The sequence below is a fragment of the Arachis stenosperma genome, chromosome 4, assembly GCF_014773155.1.
Source record: "Arachis stenosperma cultivar V10309 chromosome 4, arast.V10309.gnm1.PFL2, whole genome shotgun sequence".
Lineage (NCBI taxonomy): Eukaryota > Viridiplantae > Streptophyta > Magnoliopsida > Fabales > Fabaceae > Arachis > Arachis stenosperma.
In genome coordinates, this window is record NC_080380.1 from 96,135,192 (window position 1) to 96,157,203 (window position 22,012).

Genomic DNA, 22,012 nt, shown 5'->3' on the forward strand with positions numbered 1-22,012 from the left:
GCGCTCAGTTGGATCAATTAACTTAGCGCCATTGGCCTTGTGTTCATGGTCATGGGCCACGCTTTTAGGCTCCAAAGCGTGCTCAACTTCAAAGTGTGCCCAAAATTCCTTTTTCAACCGTTTCTTTTCCTACAAGTAATTAAAACAACCAATCAAAGTATCACCGAATTCATAAAGCTTAAATTCATTTAAAATCAATTAATTTTAGCTTAAACTTCGTGATTTTGTCTAAATTAAAGGGTGGTTGATTGATTCAAAGAAATCATGCAATTTCACTCCAAATCACTCACTTATGATGCAAGAAAGTGCATAAAAACTAATGAAACAAGTGAAATTAGCTAAAAAAAAATAGGTATATGATGACTTGTCATCACAACACCAAACTTAAATCTTGCTTGTCCCCAAGCAAGAAAAGAATCATGCAATAAAGATTGACAATCCAAGGTAAAAAGAATAGCAACTCAATGTTCATGGTAGGCTAGTTTTCTATGCATGCTACAATCACAAAAGAAATGTAAACGATTGATGCTTCTATCTAGCTCAATTTATGAAATCTTTTTCTTATAATTCTTCCTTGAAACAAGCTTTTGATTTTTTTTATTAGCTTCTCCTTTTAGGTGCTTTGCCCCATGAGTTAATAACAAAACTACGATTCTAAATGCTTTATTTTCAAGTATTACCACTTGATACATAAGCACCACAAGCATTTAATTAGAAAACTTCTTCAAGCTCATTTTTTTTCTTTTCTTGACTCTCTAATCATTGATGCTCAGAACCTTGAGCTTTGAGGGAGTGCATTTGCACTTGAGCCTAGCCTTGACTTCTAAGTGTTTTGTTTTCAAGCATTTGGCTTGATACATAAACACCACAAGTACTTAACAATAGAATTGTCATTGTTACTCAGAGCCTTCAGCTTTCTCATTCTTTCCCTTTTTCTTTTCTTGCCCTTTTTTGCTTTTTTTCAAAGTTTTCATGATTTCAAAAGATTTCACAAAATATCCTAGATGAAAACTTTAATTAAATAAAATCTAATGCAATTGAGCAACAATCAAACATACTAGCTTTCCAATACTTGTATGCACATGCTAAGTTCTTCTTTTAATTCCTTGTTTGTTTATGATCATGATGCTTTATTGCTTTGGACTTTACAAAACTCAAGTTGATAGTTATAATGGCATGGCAACATATTACAAATCAGGATGCAGGCTATGCTTATTCATACACACATGTAAATAGAGAAGATAATAAGACAATCATGCAATTTAAAGTGCTAGAAACAAATGAGAGGAAAAGGAACTTTACAACCTTGTAATTTATCTTTTCTACTGCTGTCCTTTTCCTTCTACTCTTCCTTCTTCCCAAACCAATACTCAAAATGCTCATCCTCAAGCAACAATTAGAACAATGGCTATGGGGCTAACATGGATATCATGAATGTCTTACACAATGAAATGTTAGTAGTACATGTGTTTTAAGCAAGCAAAAATAAAGATAACAATCAAGGCACAAGAGACAGAGACATTGTGATTGCAAACATAAGATGGTGTGCATGATACATTGCATAAAAAAATATAAGTGGCATACCAAACTTAGTGTGACACTTTCACTTGGACTTGATGCAAGTATCTAGTAAACATTGGAACCAAATTTTGTTGCATAGCAACACCAAACTTAGAATGCAACCATATGTCACTTTATTTGAACTAAAACTAAATAAAAGAGACTGTTATATGTTAAATACAATCACCAAGTTAAGAATCTGTGATGAACGAGGATCTCTTGGTGATGTATTCACAAAAACAGTTAATAACAAAAAGCATTAAAACAAGGAAATGGCTAAAACAAAGAGAAGACTAATATTTTCCAACTAAAAAAGAAAAAATATCACTGCAAAAAGGGCATTATGATTATCTAGACAAGTGGTGTTGCTGAATGAGTTGCATAGAAACATAAGTGGCACACCAAACGTAGAATCTTAGTGTGTCACTTCCATGTAAAATTGATGCAATCATTCAAAGAAATTGAAAACAAAGTGTTGCATGGCAACACCAAACTTAGAATGTAATCATATGCCAATTTATTGAAATTTAAACAAAGCAAGGAGAAGAAATGTACCTACTGTCTACCTGTTCTTCACTTTCTTCCTCTTCTGCCAATTTGTTAAGAGGAATGACCTCAAGGGGAAAGAAGTTTCAGCTATTGTCCCCTTTCTTGGTTTCCTCTTATCAAGCCTCCTTTTGTACATGGCTTGATTGAGCTTGCTTGCTAGTGGTCCAGGGGTTGGATTGCTTATGGTTGACCTCCTCTTGAATGTTGTCCTTGGTATTTTGGTCACAATCCTCTTCTCGGTACTTTTGTTAATTGCCTTCACTTCCTTGAATTCAAGAATTTGTGGTTGTGTGATTATTGGAGTGATTTCTTCATTAGGAGCCTCTTGAATTGGTGGTTCCATGAGTCCTTCCTTCATGTGATTTTCTGCTTCACTTGAGTTTGGACTTCCTTGATTGTCCTCTTCACTTTCTTGCTTTTCCACTTTCTCCTTCACATTCAACATTTGACTTAATAGTACTTTCATGGAGGAGGTTTGTTGTTCTTCCCAAGATTTCTTCATCTCCTCTTCATATTTTTTTATCACAGATTCAAGGGAAGTTTGTGAGGGTTGTGAATGTTCATGTTCCTTTGTCTCCTCGAGTGCAGTTTCATTTTCAAATACCTTCACCACCTCATTCTCTATTGGAGTTTCACTTAATACAGTTGCCTCCTCGTCTTGCTCTTCCACTTTCTCCTTCACATCCACCAAGTGATCTTCATTCTTGTTGCTTAGTGGTTCTGAGTGTTTCCCTTTGTTTTCCAAATGCTCATCCATCTTCTGAAGAAGGATTTCTTTTTCTCTCCAGGATTGTTGTTGTTTCTCCATGAGTTGTTCTTGTCTTTTCAACAATTCTTTGGATTTTTGAAGGGGATTCTCAGCTATTAGCTCAAAAGATAAAGGTTGAGAATGAGTTTCTGGATATGTGGCTGCTGTGGTGAAGTTGTTTTGAGTGGTATGGGATGAATTTTGTGGATTATGAAATAAGTTTTGTGGTTGGTGGAATTAATTGTATGGATCTTGGAGGAGACTTTGTGTTGAGGCATAATCAAGTGATGAACAATCTTCAAATGAGGAACTGGGAGGTAAGGTTGGGCAATTTTGTATGAGTGAATTGAAGGTTTGCTCAAGTGATGATGGCTCTTGATAAGTGGAGTATGACACATTAAATGCTCTCTGGTTTTGATCTTCCCAATCATAACTTGAAGAATTGTGGAATTCCTCAGAGTGTGGATCATTTTGTGGCCACGGGGAACAATCTTGCATGTATGTATTGACAGCACAATCAAGTGAATCACTAAAATTCCCTTCCCAACCATGGTTTGTGTAACTGTCATAACAGTATGAATCACTTTGTGGCTCTGGAAAATAGTCCATTTCACTTGATTGTTCATACTCCCTCATTCCTTATTGATACTCCCATCCACCATGAGGATAATGATATGAATCATTTTGTGGTGGTGGTTGGTACCACATATGATTCTCTTGCTCATCTTGTGTCTCTGAAGCAAATCTCCATGGATTGGAGTGCTCAGAATTTGTATTTTCTTGGTGATATTCCTAGCCACCATTAAAGATTGGTGATGGTGGGTAATATGCCATAAAATTTGTTTGATCATAAGATGAGTTGAACTCCATTTGAGTTTTGTAAAACACACAACCGGTGAAAACTGAAATTACTCATATCAGAGATGAGAATTTCTTAGTGAGGCAAAAATACAAACACCTTGGTTTCAACTTAAAATAGAGAGCAAAAACAAAAAAATGCTTGATCTAGACTTCTCACCCACTTAATCATTGTTGATCTAAATCAATCTTCGACAACGGCGCCAAAAACTTGATGGTGTTTTTTATGGAAAAACAATTTCCAGACACACAAATCTAACCGGCAAGTGTACCGGGTCGCATCAAGTAGTAATAACTCACTTAGAGTGAGGTCGATCCCACAGGGACCGATGGATCAAGCAATTTTAGTGGGTGATTAGTTTAGTCAAGCTAACATTGAAGTGAAATTGGATGAAATATAGCCAACAGAAAGTAATTTGACAAGAATTGTAAATGACAGAATATAAATAGGCAGAAAACTTAAAGAGCGAGAAATGTAAATTGATAGAATCTTAAATTACAAGAAATATAAATTGCATGAAATGTAAAGAGGAGTGGGAGCAGGGAAATTAAATGAAAGCAGCAGATCAAAGCTTAGAACAATTGCAAGGAAATTAAAATTGCATGAAAAGTAAATTCAGATCACAGTGGCTCAAATGTAAAGTGCAGAGAAACACACGTGCAGGAAAGTAAATTGGGAACAATGAGAACAGAAAGCAATCAATCCAAGAACCAGAATATGAAATTCAAATGCAGCAGTAAACAGAAATGCTTGAAGAAGCAACACAGAATGTAATTCCACTCAATTTTTAAGTTTAAAGAGACAAATGAAGATCTTAGGGAATCAATGAGACTAGAGAACAAGTCTAGATCTCAAGCCCTTCCTTGATCAAATCAGAGAACAATTTGCAAAAGAAAAAGAAGATGAAAGCAATAAATAAAAGCTCATATTCAATTCTCAAATCTCTGAAATTATGCAGAAGAACAACCAAGAGAGATCTTAGACCAAGAGGGAAACAGAATTCCTTCACTTCTCAATCCAAGATTTAAATTCAAAGAAAGAAAAACTAAGAGAGAGCTCTCTATTCTACTCCTAATGCTCCCTAGTGGAGCCAACCTTTCCTAATGGAGCTCTCCTAACAAAGATGAAAATGATGCCTTATATAGGCTTTACAAAGTAAAAGTGAGAAGGAAATTAAAACAAATTACATTTAAAATAAAAATCCTAATCTAATTGATCATTGTGCCTTTGGATTTGAAGAAGAGTGGATCCAAAATGGCTTTTTAATTGAAATAGTGCCGTGGTGCAGCTCCCAAGGGAGCGTTCAGTTAACTAAGTTAACTGAGTGCTCCAAGTCTTGGTCCTGGCTCAATTTGTTGCATGCCTTGCTCCAGGGTAGCGCTCAGTTAAAATTTTCTAACTGAGCGCCCAAACCTTGTGTCCTTGGCTCCTTTGTGTTGCGCACCAAGCTCCTTGTGGCAAGCATCAGGGTAGCGCTCAGTGAAAATATTTTAACTGAGCGCCTCTTGCCTTAGTGTAGCGCCTCCCTTGGTAAGCTCAAGGTTCTTGGTTCGAGCCTTGATGGAAGCAATTCAGGGCCTATTTTCCTTGGCCTAGTGGAGTGCTCCTTCCTTGCAAGAGATGAGCTCTTTGGTTCGAATCCTAGTAAAGCCAATTTGGTGCCCCTCTCCTTGTATTTTCTTTGAATGAGGCACGATAAAGTTAACTTAAGTTAACTGAGCACTATGCTCCCTTGGGTGCTACCCTAGTTCCCTCTTCGAGCCTTGGCTGCCCCATTTTTGGTTGATCTTTGGGCCTTAAAGATGCCTTTCACTTGTGCTTCAATTGTATGCCAAATATAGATTATTATATATCGTTGGAAAGCTCTGAATGTTAGCTTTCTAACGCAACTAAAAGCACATAAATTGGACATCTGTAGCTCAAGTTATTGCCCTTTGAATGAGGCATGGTCATGCTGCTAAAAAAACCGAAAAAGTTAACAATTGTTAACTTAACGCTACATGCTGATGCCTTGTGTTGTACCCTTCCTTTGATTTACTTGTAGCGCTCAGTTGGATCAATTAACTTAGCGCCATTGGCCTTGTGTTCATGGTCATGGGCCACGCTTTTAAAAGCGTGGCCTAAGGCTCCAAAGCGTGCTCAACTTCAAAGTGTGCCCAAAATTCCTTTTTCAACCGTTTCTTTTCCTACAAGTAATTAAAACAACCAATCAAAGTATCACTGAATTCATAAAGCTTAAAATTCATTTAAAATTAATTAATTTTAGCTTAAACTTCCTGATTTTGTCTAAATTAAAGGGTGGTTGATTGATTCAAAGAAATCATGCAATTTCACTCCAAATCACTCACTTATGATGCAAGAAAGTGCATAAAAACTAATGAAACAAGTGAAATTAGCTAAAAAAATAGGTATATGATGACTTGTCATCAATCCCCGTTTTGTGCCAAACATATTTAGAAATAAAATTGGAGACGGGATGTTCATGTCGTTTGAAAAATGGGCAAAAATAATTTGAAATGAAGAAGTTATGTTCTTCAGAAGATTGGGGGTTTAATCTGTGAATTCTGCAGCTTTTAACTTAGAAAAATTTTTAGCAGAAAACAACCCCACACGTAGGCGAGACTGACTCGTACGTGTCATTTTTCAAAAACATACCATGCACGCGTGCGCGTGGCCCACGTGTGCGTGTCGATGTGCTGCACCAAGTGCTTAGCCAATTTTCTCGAGAGTTGTGCGAGAACTGTGCCAGTTTTTTGCGTGGAGGCACAAACACATCCATGCATACGCGTGGCTGACGCGTAGGCGTTGCTTGGCTGTTTTTCCATCCACGCGTGCGCGTGGAGGACGCGTACGCGTAACCCTGTTTTCATCATAAAGTTGATTTTGAGTTTTAAAGGCTAAACTTCATACTTCTAAGCCTCCGATCTCACCCCTTACATCTTAAATCATTATGATATGCCTAGCAATGAGAAAGGAGCTAGGGGATATGGTAACTTATGAATGAAGTAAGGGAAAAATGTATGACCAATGATGATCAATGATGAGTATATGAGATACGGAGTATGGTGGTGGAAGTGATTTATGTGCCATGAGCCGAAGGGCTGTGTTTGTTAACAAATTGGCTGGTTCTGGATTGAACTGTGAGCCGGATGGCTGAGTTATTGCCAGATTACGGCGGGGCCATTATTGATTTATGGCTGAGTATAATTTCATATATGCTTATTGAATGAAATGTGAATGTTACACTTCCACTATTTGAGATACGAGTTTCTCCAGGTGAAAGCAGTGGCTAGCCACCACGTGCTCCAGGTGGAGACTCAATACTCTGCTGACCCTATGTCGTAAGTATGGCCGGATACTGTGAAAGTTACGGATGAGCTCGCCCCCTTGAATATACACCAGTGAGGGTGTTGGATATGGATTATGATTATGATCATGATGATGAACGATAATAACTCGAGTTGGGGATGCACGACAGAGGGACAGTCCAATGGTTAGCTACCAGGACTTGTCGGGTTGGCTATATAACCGACAAATGATATCATCAGTCATTAGGACAGGCATACATCATATACATACTATGTGAATTGTTTGAGATTGCCTATTTGACTGCATATTACTTGTTAATTGTCTAAATTTCATATCTGTTCCTATTTGTATATCTCTTGTTTGATATAACTGTGTTTGCCATATTATACTCCTACTGGTGGTTGGAAGGTCTGATGGAATTGGAAAGGGAAGTATTAGTTAGACTAAAGAATCCTTAGTCAGTTGCCATTTATGGTTTAGCCTGTTTATAAGCTTTGAATTATCTATTGGAAGTTCTAGGATTGCCTTTGGCTTTCCCAGGACATCACATGTTAGATATGTGGGCACTGTTACCATACTGAGAACCTCCGGTTCTCACCCATGCGGATTTTGTAGTTTTCATAGACAAGACGTGAGGTTTTTCGCTGAAGCATGCTGGAGGCTTCTGGATTTGCGAATATCCTTTGTTTTTGGGACTCTATTTTAGTTTATATGTTTTGCTTAGATACTCTTATCTCTACTAAATAATACAAACTGTGATGACTCCTCTTATAGAAGATTTTGGAGAATAGATTTTCTGTATTTATGTCCCTTTAGGTTTCCTTTGGGGTTTCTTATTTTATTTACATGTATATATTACTATGCTCGGACCGGTTATCTTCGCAACCGGATTTTGAGTTTTGATATTCCTGTTTTTGACACTCTTTTGTATACATATAATCTCGCTTTAGCTTATTCCTTTATTCGTTATGTTTTCAATCGAAGTGTTGCGCTTTCGAGTTACGATTTTATTTTACCCCGTTTTCTTCAAAGGCTCCTAGTTATAATCAATTTTTCACACTATTATACGTACTAAATTTTATGTTTTTTAGAGGTCATAATACCTTGCGATCTCTGTATTATGACTTAAGCATAAGACTCTGTTTGGTAGGGTGTTACAATATAGATCATGCACACACTGATAGCAACTTTATTGGAAACCCGGAATTATAGGTCAAACTTTGAAAGTTGCAACTTAATCACCAGAAAAGACCAATAATTGGATCAAATGCAACTCACACTTCTATTTATTACACACACAGTAGCCATAAATCATAATTTGGAATCGTCACTTATAGCATGTGTTAGCTAAAATGACAAAATAAAAGATTTAAACTTAATACTGTCTTCAATGGCTATTATCTATGGAATTCAAAGATAATAATCAAACAGTAAAATACAACATGTGTTAGTTAAAGTGGCATTTATTTCATTATGTAAACTAATATTTAGTAATGCACTTTGTATAATAAAATCAGAGTATTCAAAGACTTTATTAGATGGAAAAAAATCTAGCATAAAAGATAAAAAAAACTAAAGACAAAATGCCTTTATCCACTCCATCTCTTTTGAAGTTTCTTTAGATACATTTTTTTTGGTGTCCTTATTTTCTGGTTCTCTTTCTACTTGTTTTGGTGTAGTCTTCTTTCACATATTTTAAAACTAGCAAATTAAACAACCGAAATTCAATCAAATTCAAAAAGTGAAAAAAGTTAAAACTCAATAATCAAATATCAAGTATGCTATAATCAAACATGATATAATATCATGTTTTAAAAGGCGAGCATAATCAAATAGACTTCAAATCATATCACAAAAATTCAGTTATAATCAAACATGCTGTAGATATCAACTATGCTATAATATAATTTTTAAAAATTGAGCATAATCAAACTTATTCAGTATAATAATAAATCATACTCCAACTCATATCACAAAAATCCAGTTATAATCAATTAATAGTCTACTAATAATCAATTGTTAAAATTAGCATACTGAGACTTCAATTCAAAACCCTAACTTAAATATTTTTAATACAAACTATACACAACACAAATTCATTTATAGAAACTCAAAATAAAGAAAGAAAGTGCAGTCAAAGAAGTTGATAGAAGCTCAAAACAAACAAGAAAAATACCGTCGAAGAAGCTGATAGAATAAAACAAGGTAAATGCAAAGAATTTGCATAATCAAATAAGGAATAGAAATTTATCTTGCAAAATCAACTAAGAAAAATGCAGTCGATGAAATTCGCGCCTGAGACAGAGAGCACCACGCCCAAGACAGAGGAAGGAGAATCGCAACTGCGTCTAAAAGAGATGGAAGGAGAATTGCGCCACCGGAGAGAGAGAGAAAAAGAGAATCGTGCTGCCGGAGAGAGAGAGAGAGAGAGAGAAGGAGAATCATCGTTGAGAATGAGGATGAGGAAGGAGTCACGTCGGAGAGTGAGAGTGAGAGTGAGGGAAGGAGAAAGAAGAACGTTTGTTTCAGCGCGTGAGAGTAGATCTGGCAATTTATACCCTACCTGCGGGTACCCAACCCGGACCAACCCGCTCGGGTAGGGTAGGGTGCAAATTTGCCTGCAAGTAGGGTAGGGTACGGGTTTAGGGTATACCATACCCTACCCTACCTGCATCCTTAATATATTATCTAATATATATGTAAAAGTTATGTATGTAGTGAAGAAAGTGAGTCTTGTACTCACAATCTTCTTCTTATAAAAACTTGAAATAATCACTAAACTAGTTGATCATATTATTTGTAATTTTGTTGGATTTCTTTTAAGGTTTTATTGTTTTTAATTTTAATTTGAACTTAGTTTTTTATTTTCTATTTTTTTAATATGTATGAAATTTGGAATCGTTGAATTTTATGTTTATTTGAATTTTATTTTTGTTTCTACGGGTAGAGTCGGGTAGGATAGGGTTTAGAACTTTAGGGTGCGGGTAGGATTAGGGTTGAGAGATTGTCAACCCAAGGGCAGGGTAGAGTTTTAAGAAAGTTTTCAATGCGCGGCTAGGGTTAGGATAGAATCTAAACCCTACCCTACCCATTGCCAGCCCTACGTGAGAGTAAGGTTGAGAGTGAGATTTTTATTTTTAATTTTTGAATTTTATATTATATACGTATATAGATACGATGACTGAAAATAGTGGTTGAAAGTAATTTGTATATAGCACAACGGCTCATTTTTTTGTTATTGGAGCCATGTATGTGTTGTGCTGCGTTATGGAGTATGGAGATGCTAGACCAATATGTGGGTGATGATTGGATTTTTTACGGTTTAGAATTTCACAAATGAAATCTCGTTGCAAGTATAGTTTCTAAACCAACACAAATCCTTTCATACAAAAATTTGGTTGTCACTAAGTGCAAACCCCTAAAATTAATAACCGAAGTATTTAAACCTCGGGTCGTCTCTCAAAGGACTTGCAGGGTAGTGTTCTTGTTATTGGTTACGAACTTGTTTATTTTAGGGTTTTAGATGAGAAACATGAATAGTAAATGGTAAGAAAACTTTATTAACAAAATGGTCTTGGCAAGATTTGGTTGTCAAGGGTCTTCATCATTATCACTAGCCACAAGTATGGTAGTTGCAAGGATTAATCCCACTTAGTCATCCTTAAATCAATTAACAAAGGAAAGTCAAGTGAGTTATATCAATCCTAGTCCATAAGTCCTAGCTTCCCACTAATTGGATTAATGAAGGCTAGAGTTAATGGCTATCAACTATCAATCAATTGGACACTATTGACTCAAGAAATCCTAAGTTACCTTCTCAAGCCATGAACATAGAATTCTAGTCTAACATTCTTCCAAGCATTTAATCAAACACTTGGAAGGCACAAAAGAAAAGTATAGTCAATCACAACAAGAATGAATTCTAACTACAATTGAATGTAAAGAATTAACAACAACAATTAAGGAAATCACAATTATCATGAATTACCTCAAATTGCATTATTGAAAGAAAATAAAGAGAACAAGAGTATCTCAATTACAAAACCTAGAAACAAAATAAGAGAAATTACAACAAGAGAATAGGGATAGAGAGAAGAACCAAAGTGTAGCAATCATCAATTGAAGGTAGAAGTAGAAGGAGACTTGAATTAAACCTAGAACTATGAGATCCTAATCTAACCCTAATTCCTAATCCTAATTCTAGAGAGAAGAGAGAGCTTCTCTCTCTAACCCTAACTACTTCTAAAACTAAACTATGACTAATGATTAAAAGTCAATTGATTTCTCTTCAATCATTGGCTTAAATAGCATCAGAAATGAGTTGGATTGGGCCCACAAGGCTTCTAAAATCGCTGGCCACATTTTGCTTTAAGTGGACCAGGTGGCAGCAACGGCGTGTGCGTGTACTATGCGCGTGCGCGCCACCATACGTGTGGCAACTATGGCAAATCTTATATCGTTTCGAAGCCCCGGATGTTAGCTTTCTAACCCAACTGGAACCGCATCATTTGGATCTCTGTAGCTCAAGTTATGGTCGTTTAAGTGCGAAGAGGTCGGCTTGACAGCTTTCCGGTTCTTTCATTTCTTCATGAGTTCTCCAACTTTTCATGCTTCTTTCTTCATTTCCTTAATCCAATCTTTGCCTCCTAAACCTTAAATCACTTAACAAACATATCAAGGCATCTAATGGAATCAAGGAGAATTAGATTTAGCTATTTTAAGACCTAAAAAACATGTTTTCACTCTTAAGCACAATTAAAGGAGAAGTTATAAAACCATGCTATTTCATTGAATAAATGTGGGTAAAAGGTCATAAAATCCCTTAAATGAAGCATAAGATAAACCCTACAAATAGGGTTTATCAGTGGGGCACCTTTTTCTCAGCTGTTCTGTAAACAAGTTAGACTATGCGACTTATATTTGAAAGAAAATTTGATGGGCAAATCGGATGGTCTGATTTGCAAGGAGGGAAATTTCAAATTTTGGACGAAGCAAATCGGACCGTCCGTGTTGTATGTATAGTTAATTTTTTTTATAATATGAAAATCAATTCGGATGGTCCAATTGATTATTATATAGTTTTTGAACGAGTTGGAACAACTCGCTGGGTCCAATTTATGCAGATATATGTATATAAAAATGTGTAACTCATAACCAAGTTAACAGATACCGTCTTCTTCTTCGTCTTGTTCTTCTGCTTTCTTCCACTTGTATTTCTCTCTTCTTTGCTATAAGGCAAAAAAATAATAGTGAAGTTTCTGTTTCCGTTTAGATTGGTGAGAGAAATGGATGAAAGAGTTCTTTTAAAAGTGTATTATTTTGGTCAGATTTTGTTATAAACATCTGAAGGAGTAAAATTTATTTGTGAAAATCCGTTAGATGTTGTTATTCCCTTCACAATCTCATTTGAAGAGCTCAAATGTGTGATTTGTGAAAAGATAGAATCTGCAATGTCAAAGAGAATATCATGTATTTTATACAGATATCCCATACCAGTATTTGATGGATTCGTTCAATTTCAAACCAAATATATAACCGACGAAGTGAGTATGTGATGTGTGGAAAACAATCCAACATAAAACTCACCGGCAAGTGTACCGGATCGCATCAAGTAGTAATTACTCACATGAGTGAGGTCGATCCCACAGAGATTGAAGGATTGAGCAATTTTAGTTAGGTGGTTGATTTAGTCAAGCAAATAAGTGTTGATTTGAGTGATTTGTATTCAACAGAAGCTAAATTGCATGAAATTTAAAGGGAGAGGGGGAATTGACAGTAAATTAAAGAACAGAAGAAGTAAAAGAGCTAAATCTTAAAGAACAAGTAATGTAAATGACTGAAACTTAGATTGCAAGAAATGTAAATGGAAGAATCTTAGAGTACAAGAAATATAAAATTGCTGAAAGAGTAAAAGGATCTAGGAGCTGGGATTTTAAAATTAAACAAGAGAATGTAAATAGTAATCAATCAGAGAAGTAAAAGATTAATTGAAATGCAGCAGATCTCAAACAGAAAAGAAAAATTACTTGAAGAAGCAATACAAAAAGTGAATTCAACTCAATTGTAAAATCTAAAAGAGAAGTTGAAGATCTCAGGGGCTGAATGAGACTAGAAATTAAGTCTAGATCTCAATTTCTTTCTTGATCCAACAGAGAATAATTGCAGAAGAAATAGTGATGAAAGTAGTAAAGAGAACTTAGATCCAAATCATAATTCCTTGAAATTATGCAGAAAGTAAATAAAGAGATATCTCAGATCAAGAGTGAAACAGAATTCCTTCAATTCTCAATCCAAGATTCAAAACAAAGAGTGAATAGTGTAGAAGTAAGAACAAAGAAGAAGAGAATTCAATTCTCAATCCCAATTCCCAAACCCAAAGCTAGAATCTAAAATGAGCTCAAAAATGAAAAATGAAAAAGTAAAAGTGTCAAAAGGTCTTCTCTAAATCAAACTAACTTCTATTTATACACTTCCTATTTTTGAATTTCAGAATTTGGAGTGGGCTTGTCAAATTTGGTGAAGACTTGGATCCAATTTGGCCTTTGGTTGCAAAATGGTTCATAGAGCACCTTCCAGGGGAGCGCTCCGTGAAAAGATTAAGCGCAGCGCCCTTTGCCTTGTGTCAATCCCATTTCCAAGCATTCCTCATAGCGCTACGTGAAAAGATTTAGCGCAGCACCCCTTTTGCTTGCATAAGGCTCCAAATTCGAATCCTGGTGAGTGCATTTTGTGGCCAATTTCCTTTTGTGAAGAGTAGCGCTTCCCTTGGTTCCCATTTCGAACCATAGCTGCCATTTGAGTGCTTTCTTGCTTGGTGTAGCGATTCTCCATCCCTCCATGTGCTTGGTTTAAATCCTGGCTCCATCTTCCTTTGATGTAGTGCTTTGTTTTTATTTTGGGAGAGAGCACGATAAAGTGAAAACATTTCACGTAGCGCTCTCTCCATTTTAAGCGCTGGCCTTGTTTGGTCCTTGTAGCGCTACAAGAAAAAGCACAGGGCCAAGTTAGAAAGCACTATGCCTTGAGCGCTTGCCTTGGGCGCTTGCCTTGGCCTTGTTTAGTTTGATGATGGGTCTTGGCGCTAAATTAAAGAGCGCTGTGCTAAATCTTTAAGCGCTATGGCCCTTGTTCCTTTGCTGAACGCCACGCTTTTGTGCCTTAGGTCACGCTTTTCAAAGCGTGGCCTAAGGTCCAAAGTGTTCTCTAAGATTCCCTTTTCCTTTTTTTCATCATTTCTTCACCTACAAGTAATCAAAACAACCAATCAAAGTATTACCAAATTTAAAAGGTTTGTAAATCATTCAAAAACCAATTAATTCTAGCTTAAACCTTATGATTTTGTGTCAAATACAGGATGGTTGATTGATTTAACATAATCATACAATTCCACTCCAAATTACTTACTTACAATGCAAAAAAGTGCATAAAACCTAATGAAACAAGTGAAGAATGCTTGAAAAGTTAGGATGACTTGTCATCAGTATACAGGAGATGTTTTCAATGTATATTGAAAGTCGTGCCCAAATGTTGTTCATCAAGCTGTACATTGAATTCAAACAATCTGAGACCGACCGAAATATTATACGGGAAGATTACAATAGTGACAGTGAGAAAGAGTTCAAAAGCAATTATGAAGCTGTTGATCCAAATGGAGATGAAGATCAAGGTGACAGTACTATGGCTCCAAATGTGACAGACGTGGCAAATGCACTGACAAACAAAGTGCCGTTTGAGGAACCATCTTTCATGCGAGTGTTGGATTTGGATGCCATGCATGCTTCGGAGTTTCCAGAATATATGAGCGCCGGTAAGTAATTGCCTATATTTATAAGACGGATTAGAATTCTGTAATAATTTATATTGATTGATGGATGAAATAGCTAAGTGACATGTGAAAATATATTCAATTAGCATTTGTTTATGTGTTTATGTAGTTAAGTTTGGGATAATAATATTTTTTGTTAGTTATTGATGTAGTTAAATATTAATTAGTATCTATTAATCAATATTTATTTATGTTTTTATGTTTTCTTTTTTTTGTTAAGATTGAGATAATAACCTGATGTAAAGTTTATTTATATCATCATTGATGTATTGAGTGTTGATTTACCTTTAATTTCGATTATTAAATTTTCGTATGGTTGTCGTCGTGGCCAAAATTCCTCTTGTTGCAGATGGTAAATTTGCTATGGGAATGGAATTCAGTTCAAGGGAAGCTGTTATTAAGGCAATAAAAGAGTATGCCATCCAAAGAAGTGTAGACTATCGGGTGTATGAGTCGAAGCTGTTGACATTTTATGCCAAGTGTACACAGTATTGGGAGGGGTGTGATTGGCTTATCAGGGTTAGCATGATCAGCAGAAAGTACAATTGGGTTATAAGGAGGTATTACAGTCACAGTTGTACCAGACACCATTTTTCAGGATCATTCAAAGCTGGATTTGAACACAATTGCAGAAGCAATAAAGCCGTAAGTTGAGGCTGACCCCTCGTTGAAGGTAAAATCAGTTATTGCAAAAGTGCAATCATAGTTCAACTACACCATCAATTATCGGAAAGCATGGCTGGCTAAGCAAAAATCAGTAGAAAAAATATTTGGAGGTTGGGAAGCATCGCACGAAGCATTATCAATATGGTTTGAGGCCATGCGTCATAAGGAGCCATCAGCTATCGTCCATTTTGAGACTATGCTTGCATATCAAGGCGATGACTTGGTAAGTGATATCCGGGTATTGCATCGAGTCTTTTGGAGTTATTACCCCTGCATTAGAACATTCAAACATTGTAAGCCAGTTGTCCAGGTGGATGAGACTTACTTGTACGAAAAGTATAAAGGTTGTTTGTAAGTGGCAGTTTCACAGGATGGTAACAATAATATTGTCCCATTTGCATTTGCTATTGTGGAAGGAGAGAATTCTGATGCGTGACAATTTTTTCTTAGTAACCTGCAACAACATGTTGTGACTCGGGATGGTATGGGACTGATATCCCACCGACACGAATCCATCAATGCAGTTGTGGCTCGCAGTAACGGAGTTTAATCACCTCCTAGAGCTTTCCACATGTTTTACATCAGGCATATAGAGTCGAATGTAGGATAACATTGAGTAATTTGAAGTTTGTTATCAACAGAGTTACCTTCAATAAGTGTTTGTTAACCCTTTTTTGTTTTTTGTTACTATGTAGGATATTCGAGGACGATGCGCGAGTACGAAGTGCGTTACCAGCGGTTACAAGTACGGGATAAGGCTTACACTAACTGGTTAAACCAAATTTTCCGCAAATAGTATGCATTGGCATTTGATGGTGGATACCGATAGGATCACATGACGACGAATCTGGTCGAATGCATCAACTCAGTCTTGAAGGGTGCATGCAATCTCCCCATTACTGCACTTGTCAAAGCAACATTCTACAAGTTTAACGAGTTGTTCACATGAAAAAGAGCCGAGGCAGAGACTCGGATTAATGTTGGCTATATTTTTTCTAAGCTTGTGACCTCAAAATTGCATGCAAACCAACTTGCATCAAGAAACATCCAGGTTAATTGATTCGACAAACAGAATGAGGTCTTTGAAGTGCGTGAGATGCCAAGTGGGCTGGAGTATACCGTTGACCTTCGTTGGCACCGATGTGACTGTGGTGAGTTCCAGCTGGACCAGATTTCGTGTCGACATGTGTTTGCATGTTGTGCAAATCAACGACTAAATTGGCAAGTGTATGTGCATGACGTGTATAAGATGGACCAAGTTCGACGGGTTTACCGAGCTAGGTTTTATCCACTGGGGAATCCTACTACATGGCTTGCATACAATAAGCCACGATTCGTACCGAATCTGTACCTAAAACACGTTACCAAAGGTCCCCCAGGACGACGTGCTTCTTGAACGAGATGGACACGTGAATACTGCATCGTCCACGGCAATGTAGGCAATGTGGGGCTGAAGAACACAACCATAGTAAATGCCGTCAGTCAGTTGGTGTAAGTGCCGAAAATAATGCTCAGTAGAATTATATATTATGTTATTTGAAACCTTGTAACTTATATCAATTTACTCTATGGCAAATGCGACTTTAGAATAATATATTATGCTATTTGAAACCTTGTAGCTTATATCAATCAACTATATGACAAATGCGACTTTAGAATTATATATTATGCAATCATCCAAAAAAATTAACGACATTTGAAACATTATAACTTGATACATAATAATTGATACATAGAACAGTTAATTCATACATAGAAAAATTAACTGATACATAGACATGTTAACTAAACAACATCTACTTTCTCATTACCCACTTTACACTTTTACAAGATTCATGCATTTTTTTAGCAACTTTTTTGAACACAAACGGAGTGAATCGATTAGCGCTACCACGAGACAGATCAACCCCTGAGATGGTACCCTTTGCTTGTCTCATCTGGAGTGTGTGCCTCACCTGTAACAATTTAATTAGACAGACAATCCTAACATGAATATAATTACATCAACTGAGGAAACAAGTATATAATATAATCAAACCAACAGAGATACAACATATGAATATACAATAATGAATTGACCAAACAAGTAAAGTAATAATAGGACCTGCATCATCACCATCATCAAGTGCATCATTACAGGATTCTTCATCCTCGTCCATGTCCTCATTTTCATCCTCCTCCTCCTCGTCATCTAGTTTATCTACTAGATACTCATCAGTCTTTTGCTCAAGTATCTCAGCATTTTCTTCAATTAGACTCATTGAAACACAATTAGAGTTTTGACTATTAAGAACTCATCGACCACCACCACTCCTACTAGAGTCACCAGATACCAACCCTCCAGAAGCATATGAAGAAGTGCGGCATGGATGCCTCCCGTCTAAAGAATACCTACCTACTATGATGTCAGGCTGATGACCATATTGTGATTGGCTTACATCGGTTGCCATGAACACAAGCAACTGGCTAAAAAAACCTCCATCTCCTGAGTTAAACTATGGCATACTCCAATACTGCTGATGTATTTGGTATGATTAGGTAAATTGTATTTGAGGTACATATTGTTCTTGTGGAGGTAAAGGTGGAGGTGGAGGTGGAGGTGGCAGTGACTGTGGCTCCTTCTCTTCATTCTCTTCATTCTTTTAAACCACATCATCCATAATCTGATCACCCTCATCATTCTCTTAAACCACAAGATCCGACAAATTCAAATGGTTGTCATATTTTGTACGGAACTAGAGCCTGTAAATATCTAAGAGATGTAGACCATCATACTCGGTTAGAACGTGAATATATCTATTTGTCCACTGCATCACCCAAAATGAATGATTCGTGGCTGTGGCCCAATTAAGATCCTTAGGACTAGTCAAGACTTCTCCGTGTGCCTTGTTTAGATTCCGTTACTGATGAGGAACTCCCTAAACAAAACCAAATTGTTGCCTATACCGATAAGTTGCATGCCACTCAATACATTCAAAAAATATCAACGGCACCATAGCACTCCAAACTACCAAGTGTATGTAGATGTCTGCAGCAATTATGTCCGGATCCACGCGATCCACAGCATAAGCAACCCACACAAACTGGAAAAAAAATAAACTAGACTTATTATTATAATTCGAATAACAATAACACTAAACCCAAACTAAATACTTTTTTAATGAAAATATACCTGATCTTCCTGAAGATAATCCAAACCCTTCCTAAAGTGAGCAAGCGTAAGATACTTAAAGCGTCGGTCTCCACGCTCCCAGTTACGCCACCTAATATGACTTATTTCATTAACAGAACTAGATTCTAAATATGAAGATACAGAGTAAATGTAAGATAATGTTACCTGTTTACAAACGAAAACCTACGGGATTCCCTAGAAACCGGTGCTAGATATGGCAGATAGATCCAAACCCAAACGAACAACAGTGTTAGCGGACCATTGATCTCTTTACAATCAAAACGAGATGCCCTGCATAACGCCCTATACAGATGTGCAAGGCATGCCGATCCCCAACTGTACTGTCCGATAATTATCTAGAACAACCAATTTATCCAAGAAATTATTTCTAACTTACCACTAATAATAATAAATAATAGATACTTCCAATTCTTATCTAACTAATATTTCACTGTAATATTAAAACCTCATTTACAATAACATATTCATGTCAATTAAAAACCTAACAGTAAATAAATAATTATTATTAAAAAATAAATACATTATATTATTATATTTTACAAAACCTAATTATTGATCAAAATCAGCAACATTAATCCAAAAATGTATTTTTTAAACATATAGCTTTTACTAAAATTATTACACAATTTTAAACATGTACGTTTTACTAATCTATCATATTAGTCTAACTCATACATTAACTCATACATTACCATTGATTAAAATATTCTCTAACTATATTTATATATATTTCTAACTATTATTTAAACATATATTCTTAATTTTCAAAAACGTCACTAATATATGTTCCTAATTTAAACTACTAACAACAACTATAATTAAATTTCTAATAATAATAATTATAATTCTAAATTAATAATAATAATAATAATAATAATAATAATAATAATAATAATAATGTCACTAGTTCTTAAGTTGAACTACATACAACAACAATTATAATTAAATTTCTAACAACAATCATAATTCTAAATTAATAATAATAATAATAATAATCTCACTGATATATGTTTCTAGGTTGAACTAATAAAAACAATAATTATAATTAAATTTCTAACAATAACAATTATAACTTTGAAATAATAATAATAATAATAATAATAATAATAATAATAATAATAAAATCTTAAGTTGAATTACTAACAACAATAATTATAATTAAATTTTTGACAATAATTTTTTTGATAGAAATTTTTGACAACAATAATTATAATTCTAAAATATCAAAAACAATTTAATAAATAAACTTAAATAATCAGGATAACTGAGATATTTTATAATAAAAAATTTAGGATGATCAACATTTTTAAATTTTTGTTTCTTTGACATTTTAATTTTTTTCAAAAACTGATGAAAAAAACAAGAAGAATTAGACGAAAGAGAAGAAGGAAGAATGGTTGCTGGGTGAGATGGAGATAAAACTCATTTCAAAAGGTGGGTATGCATACAATAAAGAGGTATGTTAGGGTTAAGAACACCGTTGCGACACGTGACGAGGGAAGAATAATTCGAACCGTCCGTTTTGTCCCATGAAATCGAACCATCCGATTAATCTGGGAGAACTCGCACTGTTTCTATTAGTAGCTCCCTAATACCACACGCCGATAAAACAGGCATATTCTCCATATCGCTGTCCTATACCAATCTCTTCTCCATATGAAAATTAAAAAGGCGTAGCACAACCCATACTATATAAATGTCTTAACCTCATATAAAATATATACATAAATAATACAATTTTCTTACCGGATGTCTAGCCATATACCAATAAAATTGCTTAATCAATAGAATCACAGTCGAAAGAATATTCCCTGAACGTTAAAAATAGAGCAGAAATGAGTGAAACAAAAAAATAATTATTAAAAAAATTAGATAATAACATATATGCAACTTTTACCGTCATTTGATTCATTTGTATCATAAAAAAAAATATAACTCAATGAATCATAACACAGGTTCTAGTGACACAATCAATTACAAAAGATGATGATTGAAAAATAGCAGTAGTACCTTTATGACGAGTAGAATGAAGCTGCATAAGCCCATTCCTTTGAATCTCCGGCGAAAGTGGAAGCTCTTTTTAGTTGCAACGCTTTTTAAGAAGATCAAAACAGTTTTCTCCAAAGAAACCGTAGTGCAGTGGATGAAGAGAAGGGAAAACAGAACCGGATGATGATGAATAAGAGAACAGATCAGAGAAGAAATTTGAGCTAACTAACTTTACAGATCCTGGTACTCCAGATGAATCTAACGCATAAAAATGGTTGCTTTAGCAAAATCACTATATGAAACAGGATGGCATGAAAAAAAAAATTGAACATGAGAAGAAGAGCATGATAGCTCATAACAAGAGAGAGGCGATGCAGATCTTGTGTTCATTCATGGCTAATCACGATCTTTTTTCAAAGTAGTATTTTCCTGTTGAAAGATTCTACTGTTGGAAGCCAAGAGGAATCTGAGAAATAATATCAAAAGTTAATAAGGAGAACAAGGAGGTAAGAACTAGACGAGCGATTAAATATATTTGACCTAAAATATTTATTTTTAAAAAAAATAAAAAATTTTAAACCAAATACATATTAAAAATTTTCAAAATCATCTAATATAAACATTCAAATTTTCATATCAAAATAATATCTGAAATTCTACTAAACATCTGAATGTAGAAAGTCTATGTTGAAAGCTAAAGCTAAAATTTTGTCCGATCATTTATATTAAATTAAATATTCAAAATTAATAAATCTTAAATTTAACAAATTAAAATTATACACAAAAATATCTAAAAAAAATTTAAGTTCTATTTATTTTAAACATGCATAATACAAGATAAAGACATTTTAAATTTTATTAATTATAACTAAATATAATATAAAAACAAAAAAACTGTCTTTTTTGAACTGAAATTCTAAATTTTAATTCTAATTCTAATTCTAATGTTCGACTACAATTAAAAAAAATAACCAAGGCGGCCGAAGAAAGAAAAACTTACCTAGGAACATTTTGAGACGAAAAACAATTTATTTAATTAGATATTCAGTTAATTTTTTTATTTTTCAATAAAATAAAATTTAAAATTTAATAAAAAATAAAAACATTAAATAAAAATATTTTAAAAATTAATTAAATTCAAGTATTCATATATAAAATTCTCGATTTTAAATGTACCGGTTCAATATTACATATATAAATTAATAAATAATAAACTACATATCTCTTATCCTGAAGATTGTGTCAGAAAATCTTATCCATGCGTAAAAAGTAAAACTTTCACGTGATGATAAGTTGATTAATTCTTATTTATTT

At 34.9% G+C, this 22,012-nt stretch overlaps 1 protein-coding gene across 2 annotated transcripts; it reads right to left on the reverse strand.

Moving 5' to 3' along the window:
- Nucleotides 1-17,249: 17,249 nt before the first annotated feature.
- Nucleotides 17,250-21,234, reverse strand: LOC130973760 (protein MAINTENANCE OF MERISTEMS-like). 2 transcript variants are annotated; one of them, XR_009084266.1, is made up of 6 exons: nucleotides 20,720-21,234; nucleotides 20,456-20,520; nucleotides 18,854-19,044; nucleotides 18,689-18,779; nucleotides 17,621-18,599; nucleotides 17,250-17,471 (listed from the first exon to the last, which is right to left on the reverse strand). XR_009084266.1 is itself a non-coding variant. In XM_057898413.1 (5 exons), the coding sequence occupies exons 1-5, from the start codon at nucleotides 20,745-20,747 to the stop codon at nucleotides 18,435-18,437; spliced, it is 540 nt and encodes a 179-aa protein (XP_057754396.1). In that variant the 5' UTR covers nucleotides 20,748-21,234; the 3' UTR covers nucleotides 17,250-18,434. The 2 variants fall into 2 exon arrangements, 1 of the variants encoding a protein (XP_057754396.1); XM_057898413.1 differs by having other exon boundaries at nucleotides 17,250-18,599.
- Nucleotides 21,235-22,012: the final 778 nt, after the last annotated feature.